This window comes from Neodiprion fabricii, chromosome 3, assembly GCF_021155785.1.
Source record: "Neodiprion fabricii isolate iyNeoFabr1 chromosome 3, iyNeoFabr1.1, whole genome shotgun sequence".
Lineage (NCBI taxonomy): Eukaryota > Metazoa > Arthropoda > Insecta > Hymenoptera > Diprionidae > Neodiprion > Neodiprion fabricii.
In genome coordinates, this window is record NC_060241.1 from 14,912,166 (window position 1) to 14,933,796 (window position 21,631).

General features: G+C 41.6%; 1 protein-coding gene across 2 annotated transcripts in view; it reads left to right on the top strand.

Moving 5' to 3' along the window:
- Nucleotides 1–21,631, top strand: part of LOC124178359 (GPI inositol-deacylase) — a 248,154-nt gene that overhangs the window by 131,462 nt on the left and 95,061 nt on the right. For both annotated transcript variants that reach the window (XM_046561627.1, XM_046561626.1), the window contains 2 exons: nucleotides 7,476–7,579; nucleotides 7,682–8,122. In XM_046561627.1, the coding sequence (XP_046417583.1) occupies nucleotides 7,476–7,579; nucleotides 7,682–8,122 (545 nt within the window). The remainder of the gene's footprint in view (nucleotides 1–7,475; nucleotides 7,580–7,681; nucleotides 8,123–21,631) is intronic.

Here is a 21,631-nt window from a genome sequence, read left to right on the forward strand (position 1 = left end):
AAGACGGTTAGTGACGCCTAATGAGGTGACAGATAATGCAAAAAGGCGAGCCAGCAACAACATGCCAGACGAAAGCGTAAGGCTGAATGAAAAGCAACGACGAAGTGCAAGTAAGCCAAGACGAACAGAGAAAATTGAAAAAACCGCTACGGAGAAGGCTGAAACAGAAGCAGAAGGGACAACGTATGGTGTCGAAGAATTTTAACGGTTTCTTCACAGGACTAATTTGCAAGCAGTCAGCTCCTGTATTTACTTATATTATTGTATAGTATACTCAAGTGGAGGCTAGATAAATATTAGTTGATCGTTTTCATTTACTCAATATATTATTGAAATATTTGTCTAGCCCTAATAATCATTCCACAGTAAAATAATTGGACTTTTCTTTGCCTTTATGTCCCAGAGTGAGTTCATTGAAAATTGAATGATTCTGGCGGAAGAAGCGGACGAAGAAGAGAGTCGACTTCAGAACAGACACGCAGAAGCTGATTGGATACAAACTTCACCGAAGAATGAAATTGAAGATCAATAAAACAACAATAGGCACTGACGAGCGACACATGATTTATCAATATTATTACTTACATTCTGAGATGAATTTTGAACTCGATTCAAATAAATGGAATTAAAAAAAAAATTGCTGAATAATGAATTTTTTTTTTCTTTTGACCCAATTTTTTATGGTTCAAATCAATGTTGAAGTCAACTAAGTCAAAGTATCTTATCTCCACAGTAAATAACTCATTGTGTGTATACTACATATTTGCTGCTTAGAAGTTCATGAAACTGAATTCATTCAATCGCTTTTATCTCAGAACTATGTTTTCAGGCATTCAAAATAATCCTTGCGCATTAGGTTTCATCCGATTATTTTGCCCTTTGGCAGATATATTCTTAGGCATATTATCATAAAATCGTTTGCAGGGAATTTTAGCTCTGGTGAATATAACTCATTTCTCAGCCTATAATATACCAATAATTGTAACAAAAAAAAAAAAAAAATTCAAACTGTTGAAGTAATAGTTTCAATGACTAAGAATTCTCTAATCAAAAATTTCCTGCAACAATTTTTAGTCCATGGCATTAAATGTATCCACAAAAAATTTCAACCTTCTACGATGAAACCTAATGCGCAAGGGGTGTTTCGAAGAAATCTAAAAAAAAGTACATAACTTTGGAATTACTTGACCTATTGAGTTGAATTATGGATCAGATTGTAGTTTTAGGATTCCAAATAAATGCTCCAAATTTCAATGAAATTGATTCAAAGATATGGGACCTTTTTTTTTCACCGAACTCTCCCCTTAAGTCTAAAATGAAATAACATAGACGCTAACGAAAGAACTACTCATTACGATGTACAACTAAACTTTACATAAGCTTACAAAAACAAGAATAACATAGTGAAAACAACCAAAATGAAGTTAATACATTGTAACCAACTTTTATTTAAACTTATCTTGATGATAATTGCGAGGGTTAAAGACGGTTTCCCTACGGCGCAGTTACTGACCTGCATAATTAGTTATTGAGAGATAATTAGAGAGAAAGATATAATTATTGGGCGCCAGACGCAGGTGCGTCAGAAAATAGATAATAGATAGATAATAGAAGAGAAGATATAGACAAGATCAGATTCTACGACGGTTTTGCACAGCTTACTCAGTATAGACAAGATAATGGTGGGGGGAGGGGTTGGATCCAATAGATAAAATAAGAAGCAGGCGAAGCAGAAATAGTAACAAGTATATTGACCATGAACCGAGAAATATTAATAACAAGCGAACAACTAAAGAGATTTAGGTACAATTAAGTCATGTGAGAAAGTTAGTTCACAGCCAGGAAAAAGTTGAGCGAGAGACTTAACAAATAAACAGAACGTTTTTAGAATAAGCGAGAGGTGTGTGTAGGCTCGCGATACTATTATCCTAGGTAATAATTAATACGGTTTTACAATAATTGAGCAGAACAAAGAAATATATAATCCACCATCTACGGTACTTAAATTAAGCATTAATAACGTGAGCCGTAAAATATGAGAATCCAGACGGCAAATAGGTACCCGAGGGGTGAGAAATTATGAAAACGGCGAGAATTATAAGAAACATGCGAAGTACAGAAATGGTAATAGTTATCAAATTACTAGACTTACCAGAAATATAACACGTGCAGGGACTGTATTGATTACGGGGTAGATTCAAAGAAAAATGTCAGGTAAATTATTATTTGAATTACAGCGGAATGAGGTCTGTTGATATAACTAGCCAAGTAATCAGATAGAGAATTATTGTTATAGAAACTAACAGATAGTACGTAGTCTCTAGTTTGCGGCAAGTGTGAGGCGATGAGTGATAATATTCAGAACAGCAAAAGATAATTTCGTGATTAAAAAAAGTAATATTCAAGAGGATTAATGCGCAGCGTACTACGAATCAGAGAGACTACGGACAACTACGATCAGCGGTATTAGCGAAGAAAATAATGAAAAAGTTATTCAATACGGCGCAATACTCCAAAGTCAAAAGAACGACGAGTGATGCCGCGCAGCGATATAAGATCGCTCGCGCGGTACACTTACTAAGATTAATTACTCAGGAGAGAATCGGTAAAGAAACAGTTATTAGTTAACTGAAAAAATTAAAAGAAGTAGTAATGCTCAGTAGCTGATGTGAGAATTGATAAATTAGCAGATACCGGTGGTTCCAAAGACTAAGAAATAATTACATCTCAAAATAAGCTAAGCGGTATCAAGCGGTCAATTGTCTTTTCTTTCAATTCGGTATAAGTAAAATAATGTTACAGTGCTGCTATACAGCGATATTAGATATTCAGACTATTCTAGAAGAGAGTGATAATTAAATAAAGCAATAGTCACTACCAACTGCGTAAGTAAGAGCCAACCAGTCGCGAAGTTACTTGCGATAAAAAATAGAAAAAAGTAAGATACGAGCCCAAGCGGCTCACGCAGAGCAACTGCGAGAGAGAAAGAGAGAAACGATATATTGCAAGTAATTTCGTGGCTTCACAAAATAGAAAAGGAACCTCACTTACGGGGAAAAAGATAGAAACTGGTACAGAATACTAGAAGGTGCGATAATCGATAATGGAAAACTTCAACGGCGAGAACACGTCTGTCTGTTTAGAAAACTGAATGTAGAGTGTCGAGACGAGCGGTGATCCTGGCGATTTTCGTCGCGCTGTTGTCACGTGATTCTTCCTCAAATTTGCGTTATTTTAATTGGACTAACAGGTCGCGTAGGTCGGGTCTACAGGTAGGGCGGCGATAATCCCTCGTCGCTTGTTTTCGTCTCCTTTGCTGACAGGTATTGAGGTATGGACACGTCGCGCGGTGGTCGGAGGGGTTTCCATCAGCTGTGCTGTATCGTTGGCGAGAGGGGAAGTCGTACCCCTCATGTGTTGCGCTATTGAGGTGCGCGAGAAGATTGTGTTACCGATGTTTTGGACTTGCGACCGATTATGCTATACTTCTTGCTTTTCTGGTACTCTCAGTTATGACTATCTCGTTGGTGCTGCATCACGGCACTCGTTCATCGGAGCCCTAAGGCCGGAACGATCTGGTAGTGATGGTCCTCATACCAGATCTCCACACTGCATCCACCAGGTCAACGTGGTCCACATAGTCGAACGTGACCCACGCCACAGCCCTTCGATAAGACGGTTCTTGAAGATACAACCGTCCTTACTTCATAGACAACGGTTAAGTAGGTATCGTGGTCGGTTCAGCTCCGGGCTGATAAGAATCGTCGACGGGAGGTTTCTTTGTGTTGTCGATGTACAGCCCTGTACGCCGTCGGCGATGCATCCGAGCGATAGTAGCGTTAGTTCATGGTTCGGCTCTTGGCCGATAAGTCTACGTAGTTGGAGGTCCTGTTTGTGCATCACGCACGACCGTTTTCGCAAACCAGGTAGGCATCCATCTGGAGTTGCTTCAGCGATATTCGGTAGTCCGTAGTTGGTGGTGGCCGGCTATTGACCTGGTACGTGACCCCTGTCAGGCAGTGTCTAGGTATCTCGAAGCGGAAGTTTCGTAGTTGGTTCTCGTAGGGCGTTACAAAATTAGAAAATACAATAGAATTATCTTAATAAGGAAATTTCACTTAAATCTAACTAGTGGTTCTTTTTGGAGTATTGGCCTCAGACGTGTTTTCGTTGTTTTTAGCGATATTCTGTAAGCAGGGAAGTGCAATATTTAAACCATGTGACGGGCTATGAAATACCACGTCACAACATATAAAATTAAGCCGCACAGGTGATAAAAACACAATTCCCTGCCACAAGCGACGGATTAAAGAAGGGGACGACAAGAACATGTGAGATCGATGTAGTAATATTAATATTGTAGTAATAGGTAATATTGAGTGGATAATGAAACAACCCTCGAAATAGTCAAATTATCGTACCAACGTAGTCAGGCAATAATAATGAAAATAAGTTTAAATGAGTACCGAATAAAAACTTATAAAACGTAAAAAGAACGAAAACTTGTTAAGAACTAATAAAAAGTTATATTATAGTAATAAGTATGATACATCTCAGTTCCATCGCGTTATCACCGTAATTTTAGATAGCTCTGAGTGTCAGGAAAGGTTAAAAAGAGAAAGAAAAAAAAATAGCCGAACTTCATCTAAAAATTGGCCTTGAACATTCTGGAGTACAATCATTCTTAGAAATACATTGAATGCGAGCCTAAACGAGCATTAATAAGTACTATTTTCTTCAAAGTAGTGATTGAACGAGGCTGAAGTTAGTAATGTTAACATAACGAAACATCAGGAAAAAATTTATTATTGTGCAATTCTAGAATGACCTTCGAGGAATTAAACTTTCAAAATATGAACTTGTTTTGTTTATTATAGTATACTAAATTTCAATCCTGAAGTTGTAAAGTAACGATTTCTTCTGAACGTGTATCGTTACAGTAACGTTACTAACAAAGGGTCTAGCCGAATAAGCATGTCAAAAATGCCGCCGAAGATTTTCAGGAATAGGGGCAAAAGATATGTCATCCAAAGGAACACATTTCAGCCAAATTTGAACCTTCTAATCTTCCTATTTGTTGCAGACTGTCAAGTATTGCATTTAGGCGTTTTTCCTTTTTTTCTTCGACCTCATTGGATCTATCGTGCTAAAAAAAATCAGAAACGCGAAACTGGTCAAAATAGGTAAACAAAGTATTTTTTTTAACCCATCTTCGCGTTAATTCCGAGTAGAAAAAAATTAATAAGTTTTCTTTTCCTGTTTTCACTATGATAAATTAAACTTACACCCATCATTATTTTTTAGAAAGAGTATGTGCTCAAAGTACAAAACCTCTAATTTTCCCAGATTTTTCGCATTGGTGCGCCATTGTAAAAAAAATAAAAACCACATTTTTTACTAGTTTTCTGGGGTTGTTCAGTATCTGGGTATTCTATGGTTGATTTATTTCACTGCCAGGCACGCTCCTACAAATACACAACAGACCAAAAAAAAAAAAATGCTCCAAAAATGTACCGATTGGCCGATACATTTGGAAATGAGAATCTCATGGAGATTCCCGATGTAAATTTAGAATCTCAATTCTGTCATTGTGCACGCATTCGCTTGCGGACACAGTTGAATTAAATACCGTGGTTGAATCGGTGTTACACGAAAATCTCGTGGCGAAGCGGGTTCGGATAATGCGAGGAAATGGCGGCACACTCGAGGAGAAATTCTTGCGAAAATGACGCTCTTTATTTTCTGGTACAGGTTTATGGATGTTGAAATTACTGAAACTACCGAATTGCAAATGTTGTAGTCGTTCCGGAGTGAAAGCCGTTGAACAAGATTCTTTTAACCGTGAGTCGTAGATTCCCGCTTACAAAAGTAACGTGATCCACACAAGAGTTAACGACGTCTGTACTTGAGAGAGTGCGAAAACAAAACAAAAAAAACTACCATTCGAGCACCGGTGATACTCGAAGAGGTGAATAGGCTCTAGCACGAAAACCGAGAGTTTTCGGCTGATTTTCGCACCCAAAAGGATACCGCGTAACGTTAACACATATAGGACTATTTATTTCCAACCTGCCACGTAACATTAATACTAGAACGTGAATTTGAGTGACCTCCAGTACAAATGTCATACATAAATGTAAATACTAAAAAAAATCATTTACCGTTCCTGCTGATTTGATATTGGGTCACATTAAAGGCTAGCTAGCTAGCTAGCTCAGGGTGAAATCTCGAGTTTCGTTTTGGAACAATGTGTCTGTACGTGTATTTGTAGAAGCGTACTCGGAAGTGAAATAAATCGACCATCGAATACCCAGATGCTGAAAAATCCCGGAAAAATATTTAAAAACGCGGTTTTTTATTTTTTTTTACAATGGCGCACCAAAGTGAAAAATCTGAAAAAATTTGAAGTTTTGTACTTTGAGCACATACTCTTTCTAAAAAATAATGATGGGTGCAAGTCTATTTTTTGATAGTGAAAACAGGAAAAGAAAACTTCTTCATTTTTTTTTTCTCGATATTGACGCCAACATTGGTTGAAAAATACGTTTTTTTACGTATTCTGATCAGTTTCGTGTTTGTGATTTTTTTTAGTACGATAGCTTCAATGAGGTCGAAGAAAAAAAAGGAAAAACGCGAAAACGCAATATTTGACAGTCAGCAATAAATAGGAAGATTAGAGGGTTCAATTTTGGTCGAAATGTGTTCCTTTGGATGACAAATTTTTTGCCTCCATTCCGCGTTGAAAATCTTCGGGGGCTTTTTTGACATGCTTATGCGACTAGACCCTTTACCTCATCCCGCGTCTTTGCAGAACCACTAATTTACCTCCAATTGTTATTCATGTACGTCCGAGGGTTTGGCTGCTCAGAAAAAAGTGACACAGTGATTGTAGAGTACAGAGACTACATACATATTTTTATAATTACAAAAGATTTCTTGTTTTGAATGTAAAAATTTGAATATGCATGACTACATTCATTCAATGTTCGTAGCCATGATAAATATGTATGTCTAGAGAAAAATTACATGACTACTGCGATTCAAAAAAAGGCAATCATAGGTAGTCATCTGTAATCATCAATGATTTTATCTTTACCATCTGATGAATAATCAATAAGACCATCTTACTGCCACGATTTTTAAATTTCATATAATCAGGGTCAAAGTTTTATAGATTTCATGATTATTGTAATCAGAAAGACTACGATATGATTACAAATGATTGAATAAATCAAAATTGATTGTTAGATTGCAGACGTTTTTACGATCATAACGCGGTTATACACAATAACTGCTGTAGCGGCCGACTTCGCTCGTACGACATGGTAACTGTACCTTACCTGAGATATAAGTCAACATCGTTATATAATTCGGTTTTTCGAAAGTGATTTTGAATTTACAGAAATATGTAACATTTCATATCGTACCATACTATCATATAATATATTCATGTAATTACGAAGTTTTTGTTTCAGGTGTCTTGAAAGAACAAATTGAATTTGTGTCTCATTGCATACGGAAAATTCTAAGATTTTATGGAGGCAAGATAGACAGCGTAATAATTATAGGACACTCGATGGTACGTGTTTTTGAAGCATCCCATTTTTTTCCATCGTTATAAAGTGTCACTGGCTTCTTATTCCGATGCACAATATTATAATTTTTCAAAATATTGTTCTAGGGTGGCATTGTGGGCAAAGGAGTGCTGCTTGATCCAAATATGAATATTAGCCACGTGAATACATTAATTATGTTAGCCACACCCCACGAGGCAGCATTGATTTTTGACACTTCTATAGCAACGACTTACCAAAATTTACAAAACCCCGGAGCACTTACCAATAAGTCAAAAGTGTTGACTATTTCTGTTGGAGGAGGACCTCGTGATGTATTGGTTAATAGCAATCAAATTGTAGATCGGACAGCTGATCTCAACGTCCTCACAACGCATGTTCCTGGTGTTTGGAAATCTACTGATCATGTATCCATACTTTGGTGCAAGGAATTCCTTCTTGCCATAATACGTGCTTTATTCGACTGTGTTGACTTGGTTGGAAGATATCCCAGAATCACTTCAAACAAACAACACAAATTGGACGTCTTCAATTATCACCTCTTACAGGTTCGTAAATATTTATATAACTTATCATAAACTCTTAGAAGGATCACCGATGAATCTACAAACTCATATTTTAATTCACGCAAACTATATTCGGAAAACGGATGTAACGCTGGTCGCGTGATTTTCTGACTTCTAATTTTGGTCTAACATCGTACTGATAGCAAAATGGCTTAAGAGTTTATCAATTTTTCATCTGAAATCAACTAGTATGATCTTACTAGTAAAAATTTTCTCTTTTGCTTAAGAGTCAACCATCTTGATATCTTTCATTTTTCTGACACTACCACATGTGCACACGTACAAGTGAATCTCGCGGGATGAATTTTCGGAGACTAGAGAATACTTTTCAAATGTTTTGTGACGGAATGATTTCTTATTCAAAATTGTTTTGGGTGGAATAGCAGAGGCAGATTACATTTAAATTAAAAAAATAGATTATTATTAAATATTTCGTTGACAGCTGACACACGTATTCGCATACTCACAACGTCACATGGCTGTCACTAAAACGACTGCGATGGCGTTTCGGTTGTTTAACGATTCACGGCACTTAGATACCACTGGAGTTTATTTGACCCACAACATGCAAACATTCAGCAAACGAATTTGAAAGGTCATTATTCAGAAATTCTTTCATTTCTGAACTTGAAAACATAATGTGAAAACACGTTGTATCCGTGCAAAATTTCGAATAGGCTGTAACTGAAAAATGAAAATTTGACAAGCAGGATATACATGCGAGGGTTGATTTGTAATACAAAAAATAAAAAAATGGCCTACACACAAAGAAAACAATCCTTGAATCAAGAATTAAAATATTCTTGAATCAAGTGCTAAGTATTCTTCATTGAAGAATATGTGATATTTTTATTAAAAAAATAGCATACTCTTGATCCAAGAAATAAAATACTCTTGAATCAAGAATAGCTTTCTGTGTGTGACATTATTGTGAAAAAGTTATAAATGAAAGGAAAGATATAGAAATATGTAAAAACGTCTGTATAGTTACTCGTTAGTACTGTCGGTTGTCGTTTTCTGTTTCTTACGGGTGGAAACGTCAGTCGTTGTGTTTTGATTTGACCGCAGAATTTCTAGGTTCAATTATTTAACGAGGGTCGTGAATCGGAAGTTGTCGAGCACGTCTGGAGTCTACTATTGCGGGCAAAAGGCAGAACTTTACGCTGCAACAATGCCTTCGATAGCACGTCAAGTTTTCAATTCATTAGTGTATTGCGCATTGACCTTGGCAAGTAGATGTCAAATATCACAATCAAATAGTCAGTTAGGTAGATCAGTGTGCGGTAAAAGTCATCGGTAAGTTTGTAATCGTGAGTGGACGAAAGATGGAAAATGATTTTCGGAAGAATATGTTGACAAAACACACATTGAGAAAGGGACGGTAAATAATGATTCGAAGAGATTGTTAGGAAAATACGGTGTTCTGAATGAATAAAACGTGCATGTTAGTTAGTCGGTCTGAAAATGAAAACAACCAAGTCTATTTAAGAAAACTTGATCCCATTCTATTTACCTCAACCACTCCCGCTGATAAGCCGCCAAATTTTTCCAACCTTGGCCCTTTTTCTAACTTTTTCGTAACACTTTCATTATCTTAGTCATAACGAATGACTGATGAACACTTATCAAGGAGTTTTAGATACTTTACTAATAATTTTTCACGAAGAACACACCGAATAACGCTCACAGCTGGTGGTTTGAATTACGGGTTTGCACGTGTTAAATGCAGACTGCTGCTACGGCCGTTAGTTCGTATGACGGGCGGCCTAAGCCAGAGATGGCGCTAGCAGGCAATCGCTTTTCGCGGCGAAAATCCGCTGTTTCATGCTTGCAAGTTTTCTCGCAACTCTTAAGTTCGATTTTATTGCTCCTAGTCCTAAATTAAAGATGAAGGATGTATCTGTGCCGTGTATTTTGTAGAATCGTGAAAAAAAAATTCGTTCTTGTTTTATTACAACGGGAAATTTGCTCACTTTCAGTGCTTTTTCTTACGGCTCTGAAAAGAAAATTTTAATTCGCAAAAATACACGGCACAGATTACTCCTTCGCCTTCGAAATGCTTTTAATAGAAGTTCGATAACTTTATAAATGACGGAGAAAACTTGCATCGCGTGAACGTCTGCAAGCTGCAGTTCTGCCGGGAGTAGGCAACGTCTTTAGCCACTGGACATAGAGTACAGACATTTTTCCTGATAAATATCGAATATATAACCTTTAACGTGGAGGGCGCAAAAATAAAGATTTCCGAGTTAATAAAAACTTCTAGAACCGGTTCAAATGAATCATTGTTGATTTTACCGTTCTACGATAAAAGAAAAGAAATTAAGCTTAAAGAATTTCGAAGGTTACCACGAAATAAGTCATTGAATCAGGTGGATTAATGGTCAGATCGTCTTTTATTTATTGTAAGTAAAGTAAATATCAAGGAGTATACGTGCAGGAAATATAACGTAAGTATCGGCGTGACCGTTCGCTAAAGCTGTAAAATAAAGACTGCGTGGTCAAGAATTACGCGTAGAATGCGTAAGACAAAGCAACTTATACTGAAGACTTACAGTCCGCATTATCAGCGGTGGACGGTCTCAGGTGACGATCATGAGGAGCTTGGCCTGCTTTGAATGTTCGTCTGGTATTTTCCATGACATATACCTGAGCGCTACGTATCGTCAGTGCGACCGTGCTAGTCATCTTAGGGAGTTTGATACCTGGTGTACACATGAGTTTCTTAAACAATGACCGGCTATCACATTACTGTAATTGCACTGTAATTTGTATTAACCGATCAGATTTGGTAACTCAGCTTAAGAAATCATATTCGGGCCCTTAGTGCTATCAGTGCGTCGACAGTAGCGATATCTGGGAATTCGTGTATTTAATTGCATAATATAACTTAATCAGACGTCTGGTCATGCATCAAACCAGTCATTCACCCACATGCACACATACACACACTGCAAAATACAAAGGTCTAGTCTCCACTATTAGCCTGAGGCACTCCGTGATCGCTGATTCATCCTCCCATCTTGGGAAGTCAACCCTTACTTGCCACACCTCTCTAGAATCGCGTACGTGCCACAGGGTAGCTATATGGAACCTAGCGAGAAAGATTGTTATATTTTTACTTGACAATGTTTTTACAACTTAGAGAGAGAGAGAGAGAGAGAGAGAGAGAGAGAGAGAGGAGAGAGAGAGAGAGAGAGAGAGAGAGGAGAGAGAGAGAGAGAGAGAGAGAGAGAGAGAGAGAGAGGAGAGAGAGAGGAGGGAGAGAGAGGGAGGGAGGGAGGGAGGGAGAGGGAGAGGGAGGGGAGGAGGGGGGAGGGAGGGGGGAGGGAGGGGGAGGGAGGGGGGGGGGAGGGGGGAGAGAGAGAGAGAGAGAGAGAGAGAGAGAGAGAGAGAGAGAGAGAGAGAGAGAGAGAGAGAGAGAGAGAGAGAGAGAGAGAGAGAGAGAGAGAGAGAGGGGGGGGGGGAGGGAGGGAGGGAGAGATTTATTATAGCCTAAGCATTGTGCGAAATATATCAAGGTGCTTATTAGGTATAGTAATTATATATATTATATAGTATAATAAATAGGCATTAGTATAATAAAAAAAAAGTAAAAATAACAAAGAAGGGCGCAAACGAAATTAGTGACTAATAACTAGGCTAGGCTACACACCAATGGTGCTACTTACAACCCTTTATCACGTTTAAATTTACTAAGCACATGGGCATACAAATGCTGCCTAAAACAAGGGCGTTCGTACATGTTCCTAACGGAGATCGGGAGTTTGTTCCACTTTTCGGCGCACGAGACAAAAAACGAATCACGCAAATAATTTAGACATGCCTTAGGAATTACAAGATCAAGATGCGTCGCGCGCTTCGTTCCAGGACGATCAGGGGCCCTAAACCTGCATCTATTTGCGAGATACGAAGGTTGGCCAGTACGCAAGACGGAAGCCAGGAAGGACATAGCTAGGTACTCGATCCTATAAGCGTATGGTAACAGGTTCAGCTGTATGTATGCGGGAGAAATGTGGCTGCCCTTATTGACACCCGTCACAAAACGTATAGCGGCATTCATGCTTCTACCAAGCTTCGTTGCAAGCTTACCTGAGATCGAAACATATAGTTCTGCACAATAATCAAAGTAGGGCATTATGAGAGTCCTAACCAGAGTAAGCTTACATGAAAGTGTTAGGGAATGCCCGCATCGACGAAAACGATAAAGAGCAGCCGTACACTTTCTTCTAATTACACCGCATTCAGCTCGAAAAGTTAACGCAGAGTCAAGTGTAACAACCAAAATCTTTAGCGTCTCACTAACGTGTACAACGGTGTTGCTAAGCAGGATGTCAGGTGCAACGACTGAGGAGAGCCTTTTGATAAAGCTGCCCGAACCAAACCAAATTGCACCGGTTTTCGCAGTATTAATGAGAAGTGAGTTGGATCGCGCCCAGTTAGCAACATTAGTCAAGTCCTCATTAACGCGCCGAATGATATCCGGAAAGTCGCTGAAGGAAACATGAAGATAAATGCAGAAGTCATCAGCGTATAGATGGTACGAACAATGCTTAAGTACAGAACCGATGTCGTTGATAAATAACGAAAAGAGTAGCGGGCCCAAGATGGAACCTTGCGGCACACCCGCACTTCTACCTAGGGGTTGAGAACGCTCGCCTAAGGGGGACACCACTACCTGAGTCCGACCCGTCAGATATGAGCAAAAGCAATTACAAGCCGACGCAGAAAATCCCATATTATACAGCTTGTCACAGAGCAACTGAATATTTACCAAGTCAAATGCACGCGAGAAATCAATCGCAACCAATAATGTGACTTTCTGACGGTCGATGGCAACTCTTACATCATCAACTATTTTTAATACTGCAGAATGAGTGCTGTGAAACTTTCGAAAGCCAGATTGATGCGGATCTAGCAAGTCACGTTGAGCGACGAATTCCGTCATTTGTCTGTGGGCAACGGTCTCGAGTATTTTCGCAGTGGCATTTAAAATACTAATAGGTCTAAAGTGTTGCAGCACTTTAGGCATACTTTTCTTAGGGATAGGTCGCACCAGAGCTTTTTTCCAGCCAGATGGAAAAACCCCTGTTTGCAGTGAAGAGTCGAAGATATTCTGCAAAATAGGGATGATAGACATCATGCACTCTCTCAAGAATCGCAGGGGTATACCGTCTGGACCACAAGCGTTAGAACGTGCCGACCGTATAGCATTGCAAACTTCGTCGCTACCAACGTGCCGAAAATAGAACCTATCCTCGTCGCAACCCTCCACCGGTGGCACAACATCATGCTCAACGCTGGCGCTCATAGGGGTACCACTGCCAATAAAATGCCTATTCAGCGAGCCCGGATCGACAGGGAGCTGATCGTTACGATCTGATTTGCCTGACAAGCCCACCTCACTAACATAATCCCAGAATTCCCTGGGCGATTTACACTTTTAAAACTTTTCCCTATGATATCGTGTGATAGCATCACGAATCGCTATTTTAGCACGATTACGCGATTGCTTGCGAATTAGCTTGTCGCTTTCTTCATGATTACGGCTGTAGGTACGGCAAGCTGCGTTTCTTGCTCTTAAAATTTTGCGCAACTCAGGAGTCAGCCACGGCGATGGTCGGTTACCTCGTACAACAAAAGTGCGAGGAGGGGCATGCTTATCGTAGAGATTTGTAATTCTGTCAGAGAAGGTGGCAACCTTTGCATTGATATCCGCCAAGGCAGTGACTGATTGCCAATCTATTGAACATAAGTCCTGATGGAAACGTTCGGCGTTAATATTTTTAAAGCAACGTCGCGTGATTGTTTTAGGTGCAGGCAAAATACGGTCATAAGTAAAGCAGGCAAGGAGAACTTCGTGTTCAGAGATAACAGGCAGGTAGTGCTGCGAATAGAAGGCCAGATGCGAGTCGCTGAGTAGACAAAAGTAATCGATGGTAGAAAACGGATTTGCTCCGTGATGGGTTGCATCAAGAGGCAAACGCACAAGATTACACGTTTGCAGCGAATCAGCTAATGTCCTACGAGGTAAAAGAGAGGAAAACCAATCAATATTGAGGTCACCGATGAGAAAGATATTGTCATAGGCGCCCCCGCAACCAAGCAGCGCATCCTCAACCGTTTCACACCAAAAGCCCGTTTTTGGAGGGTTGTAAACAAGTGCGCAGAGAAACTTGTATGAGCCGAATTGAAGTTCAACGAAGAGATACTCGGGTCTGGTGTCTCTTGCCGTAGATTGTGGCGAAAGAGCAATCACTTTGGCTTTAATTGAGTCGTGAACATACATTGTAACACCTCCTCCGCCCCTAGTCGTCCGATCGTTACGGTACAGATTATAGTGCGGAATCTTATAGCAAGAAGAAAGTTTCTCTGGCTTTAGGAATGATTCACTGATCCCCATGACATGCACGCCATATTCTAACATAAAATTTTGGACCGCGCCAAATTGCGCTGGAAGAGACTGAGCGTTACAGTGACTAACACAAAGATACCTCGATAGCGCACCATTACTCGCCATAATTGATAAAAGAGAAAGCGCGGTCAATTTGTCTACGCAGTACAAGGTATTTGCTTTTATCATAAGCAGAATGGGAGACGTTAGTTGCCTTGGCCGACACGCAGTTACTACAGCTCAGCTTATGTTTAGTTCCACAACTATTTGTTGCATGTGCACCAGCGCAAAAACCGCAACACGCATTATTTTTACATTCTTTAGAAGTATAGCCAAATTTCAAACAGTTATAGCACTGCATCAAAGAGACGTGGTCATGAACACGGCAAGATCGCCAGTTTAAGTATACGCGAGCCTTCGATAACAACGCTTTACGACGTTCGGGCGACACTTCGATTATACACGAACGAACATTCCTGGAGTTACGCGGCGGGTACATGTAAACTACCTTAACAGAATCAAGTTCACAGCCAGACCGATTCTGGTTGACAATACAATTAACAACATCGGATGCTTCGAGATCAATCGGAACATCGTGCACAGTCAGTCGCGGATTTTTTGTTGCATTCGTTTTTATCTCGAGTTCAGCCTCAGCCGCAGCTAGCTGCTCCCTAATTACATCAACATCAAGCGAGTCGCCCTCAAGTACCATCGTACTACCGTCAGTATAAATCACTCTTCTTACGTTCATATTCAAACGTGCGGGATTAATAATTTTTTTCATAGCCTCATCTGTTGTTTTTGCTGTCAGAAACTTATCTTTTGCTGCCTTACGAGGACCAATAGTCACAAAGGTAGAGCGCTGAATATTATTTAAGAGCGATAGAGTTATTACTACCATGACGGGCAGGAAGTGCCGCGATATCCGAAAAGGTACGAGCACGGCCAACGGAGGCGTTAGAAATTGTATCGGTAATAGAATCGGTTATTTTCACTATCTTTTCGCACGAGTTCTTTAATGCATTTTCGCAAGAGCCTGACACACCCTCCACTTTGAGCTCACACAAATATGCTGTAGAAATTTTTTGCAATACTACACAAAAAGAATGTATAGCCTCACGCAATTGAGCTTTGACTCCTGCAGCCTTCTCATTTCCCAGCGAAGTAAGCATTGTCATGCGGTGGGATCTTACTTCAGCAAGTAGTGCCTGTACCTCGCTATGCGTTAATAACGATGAAGTTGTCTGTTCGTACGTCTCGTCGTCGTCGTCAACGCTGTCGCCGTCTTTACCGTCGCCCATGATAAGCGTGCAGTAGGTACTGCCACGCTCCCACAGGTGTAACTAGCGTCGTATGTAGCAGTGTCGTTCCCGCGCTTAGAGAGAGTCAGAGAGAGGGGGTAGAGCTCGAGCCAGAGATGAGAGAGAGAGAGAGAGAGAGAGAGAGAGAGAGAGAGAGAGAGAGGGAGAGGGAGAGGGAGAGGGAGAGGGAGAGGGAGAGGGAGAGGGAGAGGGAGAGGGAGAGGGAGAGGGAGAGGGAGAGGGAGAGGGAGAGGGAGAGGGAGAGGGAGAGGGAGAGGGAGAGGGAGAGGGAGAGGGAGAGGGAGAGGGAGAGGGAGAGGGAGAGGGAGAGGGAGAGGGAGAGGCAGAGGGAGAGGGAGAGGGAGAGGGAGAGGGAGAGGGAGAGAGATGTGATGTGATGTGTTTATTATGCCCTAGCAAGCTATGGGGCAAATTATAGTAAAAATACAACAGATACAGGATTAACTTAATCTAATATCTCATAGACACAGTTTTGCTTAAATGCTAAAATAGTAAAAAGTAGTAGTAAGGGTCAATAGAGTGAATCGCTTAAAACTAATGGTAAAGACCAAGATCGTAATTAATTATATTCTTGGACCTCTGCTCGCTAAGTGCCAAATTCAGCATGAAGGAGATAAGCATGAAGTTGTGATTTGAATATTTCGATAGTTTCAGAGGAGGCAACTAAAGCAGGAAGAGAGTGCCATAGATAAGCCGCGGAAAGTCGGAACGAGTTATGAAATGTAGTGGTTCGGTGTATCGGAATACGAAATATTTCAATAGACAACGGATTACGAACAGATCCTCGGACAGAGTTGTCGATAAGTGACAGAAGTTCGCTTAGATACGCCGGGGTAGTCTTAAATAAGATGCGGTAAACTGCTATGGCTAGAAAATAAAGTCGTAGATTTTTGACTGATAACCACTGTAATATTTGTCTGTAGGGAGTAATATGTTCGTCTCGTTTAAGGTTGAATATGAAGCGGATGCAACAGTCAATTAGTCTCTGGAGTTTAGTGTCAAGTTCAACCGTAAGACTGTGATAGACAAGACAACAATAGTCAAGGTGAGGAAAAACCAGAGCTGTAATTAATTATCGTATGTAATTAATCGCTGATAAAAGAACACCCAGATTTCGAACGTCAGATGCGTATGGCAAGAGAGTATTGTTGACTCGAATACGTGGTAGATTCAAGACATTTATACTAGACAAGATGGCATTACTACCCAAGACAAGAACTTTTGATTTGGAGATGTTTAATGTCAGGCCATTACAATTAGCAAAATCGGTAATTACTTGAGCATCATAAGAAACTTTGGCAATGGTACTATTAAGTTCGGATGGCAGACAGCGTAAGTAAATCTGAGCATCGTCAGCGAAGATCATACGGTCAGTGTAGCGCAGGTTATCCCCTATATCATGTGACGTGGATTTTTCCCGCTCTTCGGTCACTCGGAGCAAATGACCGAGAACTTACCGCGTGCACAATAAAACGGCGTCCGCGAGGTATCCTGGACCTGAAACAATATCGCGAAATTTGTTGGGCGCCTGGCGTGATCAACACGCCTCGAAATCGGTAATGCGCTATACCGCGACTATATACTCGGAGCTCAGTACCGCGGAGAGGGGAGGGGTAACTTTCGGGTAGAGAGAGATACGACACACGTACGCCAACACGTTATTTTACAAAGCAATAATGAAATTAAACAATATATTTTCAGCTAGCGATAATACAAAAATAAAATAAAATAATAATACTGCGAACGTCGTCGGCTTGGATTTAACCAAAAAAAAGAAAGAAAAAACAACAAAAAAAAAATCAATAGATCTAGAAGACCTTTCCGGCCTACGTGTGCTAGTCGCCGTCTTAATGATAACCGCCAACTTCCAAATTAACAACAAAATAGGACCCGACACGCTGCCCGCGATCGTCCTCTACAGAATGGCGCTAATCGCCAACTTAATACTAAACCCCTCGACGGAAACGGAACCGAATTCTCGGCCGATGCTATCCGCGATCGGCAATGAATCAAACAAAAGAAAAAGAAATAAAATTGCTTATACCTACGGGCGCTGATCGCCAACTTATTACTAACTGATTATACCAAAGGCCAAACGGAAACGAGGCTCGTCGCGTCACCCGCGACTATCCTCTACAAAAGAATTTTCTTGTTAACACGCACCCGGGTTCAGCTTTCTCCGCGACGGCGGGACGCGGTCGCGAATTCGAACACTTCCCGTTAGACTGCTCGCGACCTACACCAGAAATGAGGCTGTATCGGACTAAGTTGACGTGAACCCGTGTAACGGAATTCGGTTACACTCAAATTCGAGACAATAGTGTCTCGGCTCAACCCGTGACTCGACTCGACCTCCTCGATCACTCGAAATTAACGCTACTTCATTACGCGCAACTCAGGCTACGGTCACCAAGCAGATGTATCGGCTAAAGAATCTCGAGTACTGTCGTTAACGCCAATCCTCAATGGCTATCCGTTCCTCGGCAAGCCTTTATTAATTATCTCTCGAAATTCTCTCGCAAGAAGGTTAGCAGCGCTTACCGCTCCATGTCCAGGACACGAATTCGCCAACTCCCTCGTGATCCTTGGCGGCCATTCTCTCTCGCAATTACTAACTTCTGCCCAACACACTCGCACCCCGAATCTATATCGCAACACTACTACTCTGATCAGTCGCCAGAACTCGAGTGATCTCCGATGGTCGATCGGCCGCAACGCCGATTTCGTCACGCTAATCCTCCGTGACGTCATTACCCTAAGAATGCGCAATAATCGATCTGTCATCGATTTTGGAGATTGCGCAACTCGGCGCGCACCTGTCGTCGCTACGCGGCGCAGAACTTAACGCTAGATCGTGATATCGTCTTCCGCGCAGCTCTACGGGGTCCTGGGGTTGGGCGGGATGGTGCTCCCTCGTCGCTAGCTGGTCTCTCGCGGTTGTCTCGGTTGGGCGTAGGCGGGGTGAGTGGGGAGGCTGCGGCGCGCCGGCCGCCAGCGGGAATCGCGTCCGCCTTGGATTCCCGCGTTGCAGGGATCTGCGTTGTCTCCCCCTCTGCAGCCTCGGTATCCTTCTCGCGAGATCTCCGCGGTTTCGCCTTGCCTCGAAATATCCTCGGCGTCGGAGTTGGTCGCGGGCTGGTAGCCGGTGTATTCGAAAAAAAATAAAAAAAAACAAAAGCCTGTAATATCTTGTTCGCAATGCGCTATTTCGTCCTTGTCGAAGCCCGGGTGCGTGACTCCAGTTCTGGCGCTTTCTAGGATTATTTCACGACTCGATTTTTGAAACCCTGATTCCTGGATTCCGCTCAGGGTTCAGGGAGTCTCTTGTAACGGGCAGGCCTAACCGAAATGCCACGTTACAATCATTAATAAACATCGAGGAAAGAAGCAAACCGAGGACGGAACCCTGTGGTACACCAACCCTTGTCTGCAAGCAGTCAAAGCGATTTCCCCGCCCATCGACAACCGCCTGTGAACGTCCCGTTAGGTAAGAATAGAACCATAGTAAGGTGTCAGGGGAAATTCCCAATGCACATAGTTTAGACAGAAGACGAGAATAAGGAACAGTGTCAAAGGCTTTGCTAAAGTCGAACAGTACTAGAACTGTCAGCTTTCTCTCATCGATCCCCTGTCTGATGTCGCCAACCACTCTTAGGAGAGCTGTTTGAGTGCTGTACGAGTGTCGAAACCCAGACTGTCTCATATCAAGGATGTTATTGTTCTCAAGGTAGTTGGTTATCTGTTTGTGAATAAGTTTCTCGAACAATTTAGACAGTTCTGATAGATTGGCGACTGGACGAGTATCAGATGGGGATCGAGGTGACTTAATTTTTGAGAGAGGCCGTATAAACGCATTTTTCCAAATAGCCGGATAATAGGAATGAGTAATGGAAAAATTGAAAATAGCAGTAAGGTGAGGGGCAACGGCAGAACAAGCTTTACAGATACTATACTGCGAGATCCCATCGGGTCCAGCACTGAGAGAGGATGATGTTGATCGGTGTAAAAGTTCCAAGACAGATTCGATAGATATTGTAGATAGACTGAAAGTATATCTCATTGTGGGTAAGTCTGTTAATAGCGAGAGAAGTGATTCAACTGACATGGGTGGTGTATCTCTCGAGAGTGAGACGTAGAACGTATTAAGTTGATTGGGGGAGAAAAAATGTTATGGGGGTGATAGACTCGGCTTAGTCAGACCTAAGGATGCTAGTTCTTTCTTTTTTCTTTTAGAGAGGGGGGGAGAGGTGAAGAGGGGAAGAGGGGGAGAGGGGGAGGGGGAGAGAGAGAGAGAGAGAGAGAAAATAACACAAAAATTCTAATAAAATTAAAAAATTAAAATAGAAATAGGCACAAGCCGAATGAAAAGCGTACATACACACAGGGAAGCCACATTCTGCGCGCATAATACTTCATGCAGCATACATCATACAATACATCTGTCGATTTCAATAATTTCACAAACGTTACCCTCGCTGCACACGCTCAGCCTCTTCCGCTCGCAGATATTCTAGCAGGCCAATACGAAACACCGGCAGAGTGGGCGCTGATGTCATTGACGGAGGATAAGACTTCCAAAAGTTAACGCCAACATACGCAAAAGATTTATCATACGTCACCGTACGAGCCGGTGGTAGGACAAGAGTGTCAGTTCGCGACGGGTCACGACGACGTGATGCATACTGACTTGGCTGAAAACAGTCGAGTATGCCAGGAAGCCCTTCATGTATGGCCTTATAGAAAATGCAACCAATAATGCACAATCGGCGATCGCGCATGGTGAGCCAGCCGAGTCTTCGTCGAAAGTCAGATATGTGCACAAACCGCGTTTGACGAAAAACATAGCGCACACAATTGTTGAGCGCAAAAGCAATTTTCCTATCTAGGCCTTCAGAAAGGTAAGTGAACACTCCTGCACAGTAGTCACTTATCGGTAGGACAGAAGATGCGACCAGGCGCCTCTCAAGCGCAACATCCACGTCACAGGTTGTCATCCTCAACCGATATAGAGTATACGCCCTACGTTTACACACTTCAGAAATGTGTTCCGTCCATGACAGTGTTCTATCTATTATAACCCCAGGATACCTAAAACTGGTTACAAAATCAATAGGATGACTCCCCAGATTGAGAGGAGGGAGCTGCGTTGCACAGACCACGTTTACATATGTAGAGCTGCCAATAACCATAGCTTTAGTTTTATCTGCATTCAGTCTAAGACGGTTCTCTACACTCCATAACCAGATACTCTCAATATCAGCATTAACCAAGGCTAATGTTTTGTTCACTTTAGATGGCATGCAACTGAGATATATCACAAGATCATCTGCGTAAAGCAGATGGCGACATCGCGAGAGGCAATGGGGGAGATCGTTTATGAAAACTGAAAATAGTAACGGTCCGAGAACACTGCCTTGCGGTACACGTGTCAGGAGAGGACATACCCGCGAGGTCGTACCACTAGAATCGCGAACCACTTGCATACGGTCAGATAGGTATGAGTTGAACCACTCAAGTACATTGTCAGATAGTCCGAAAGTTCGCAGCTTCGACAGAAGCAGCGCATAGTTCACCATGTCAAACGCTTTAGAGAAGTCTAAAAACACCACCAAAGTGACTATGCGATCATCAATCGCAATCCTACAGTCATCCACCAAACGCAAGGCGGCTGATTGCGTTCCCATACCCTCACAAAATCCAGTCTGACGTGGATCGAGATAATTACCGCGCGCAAGATGCACCGTGAGTTGATCATATACTATCCGTTCAAGTACT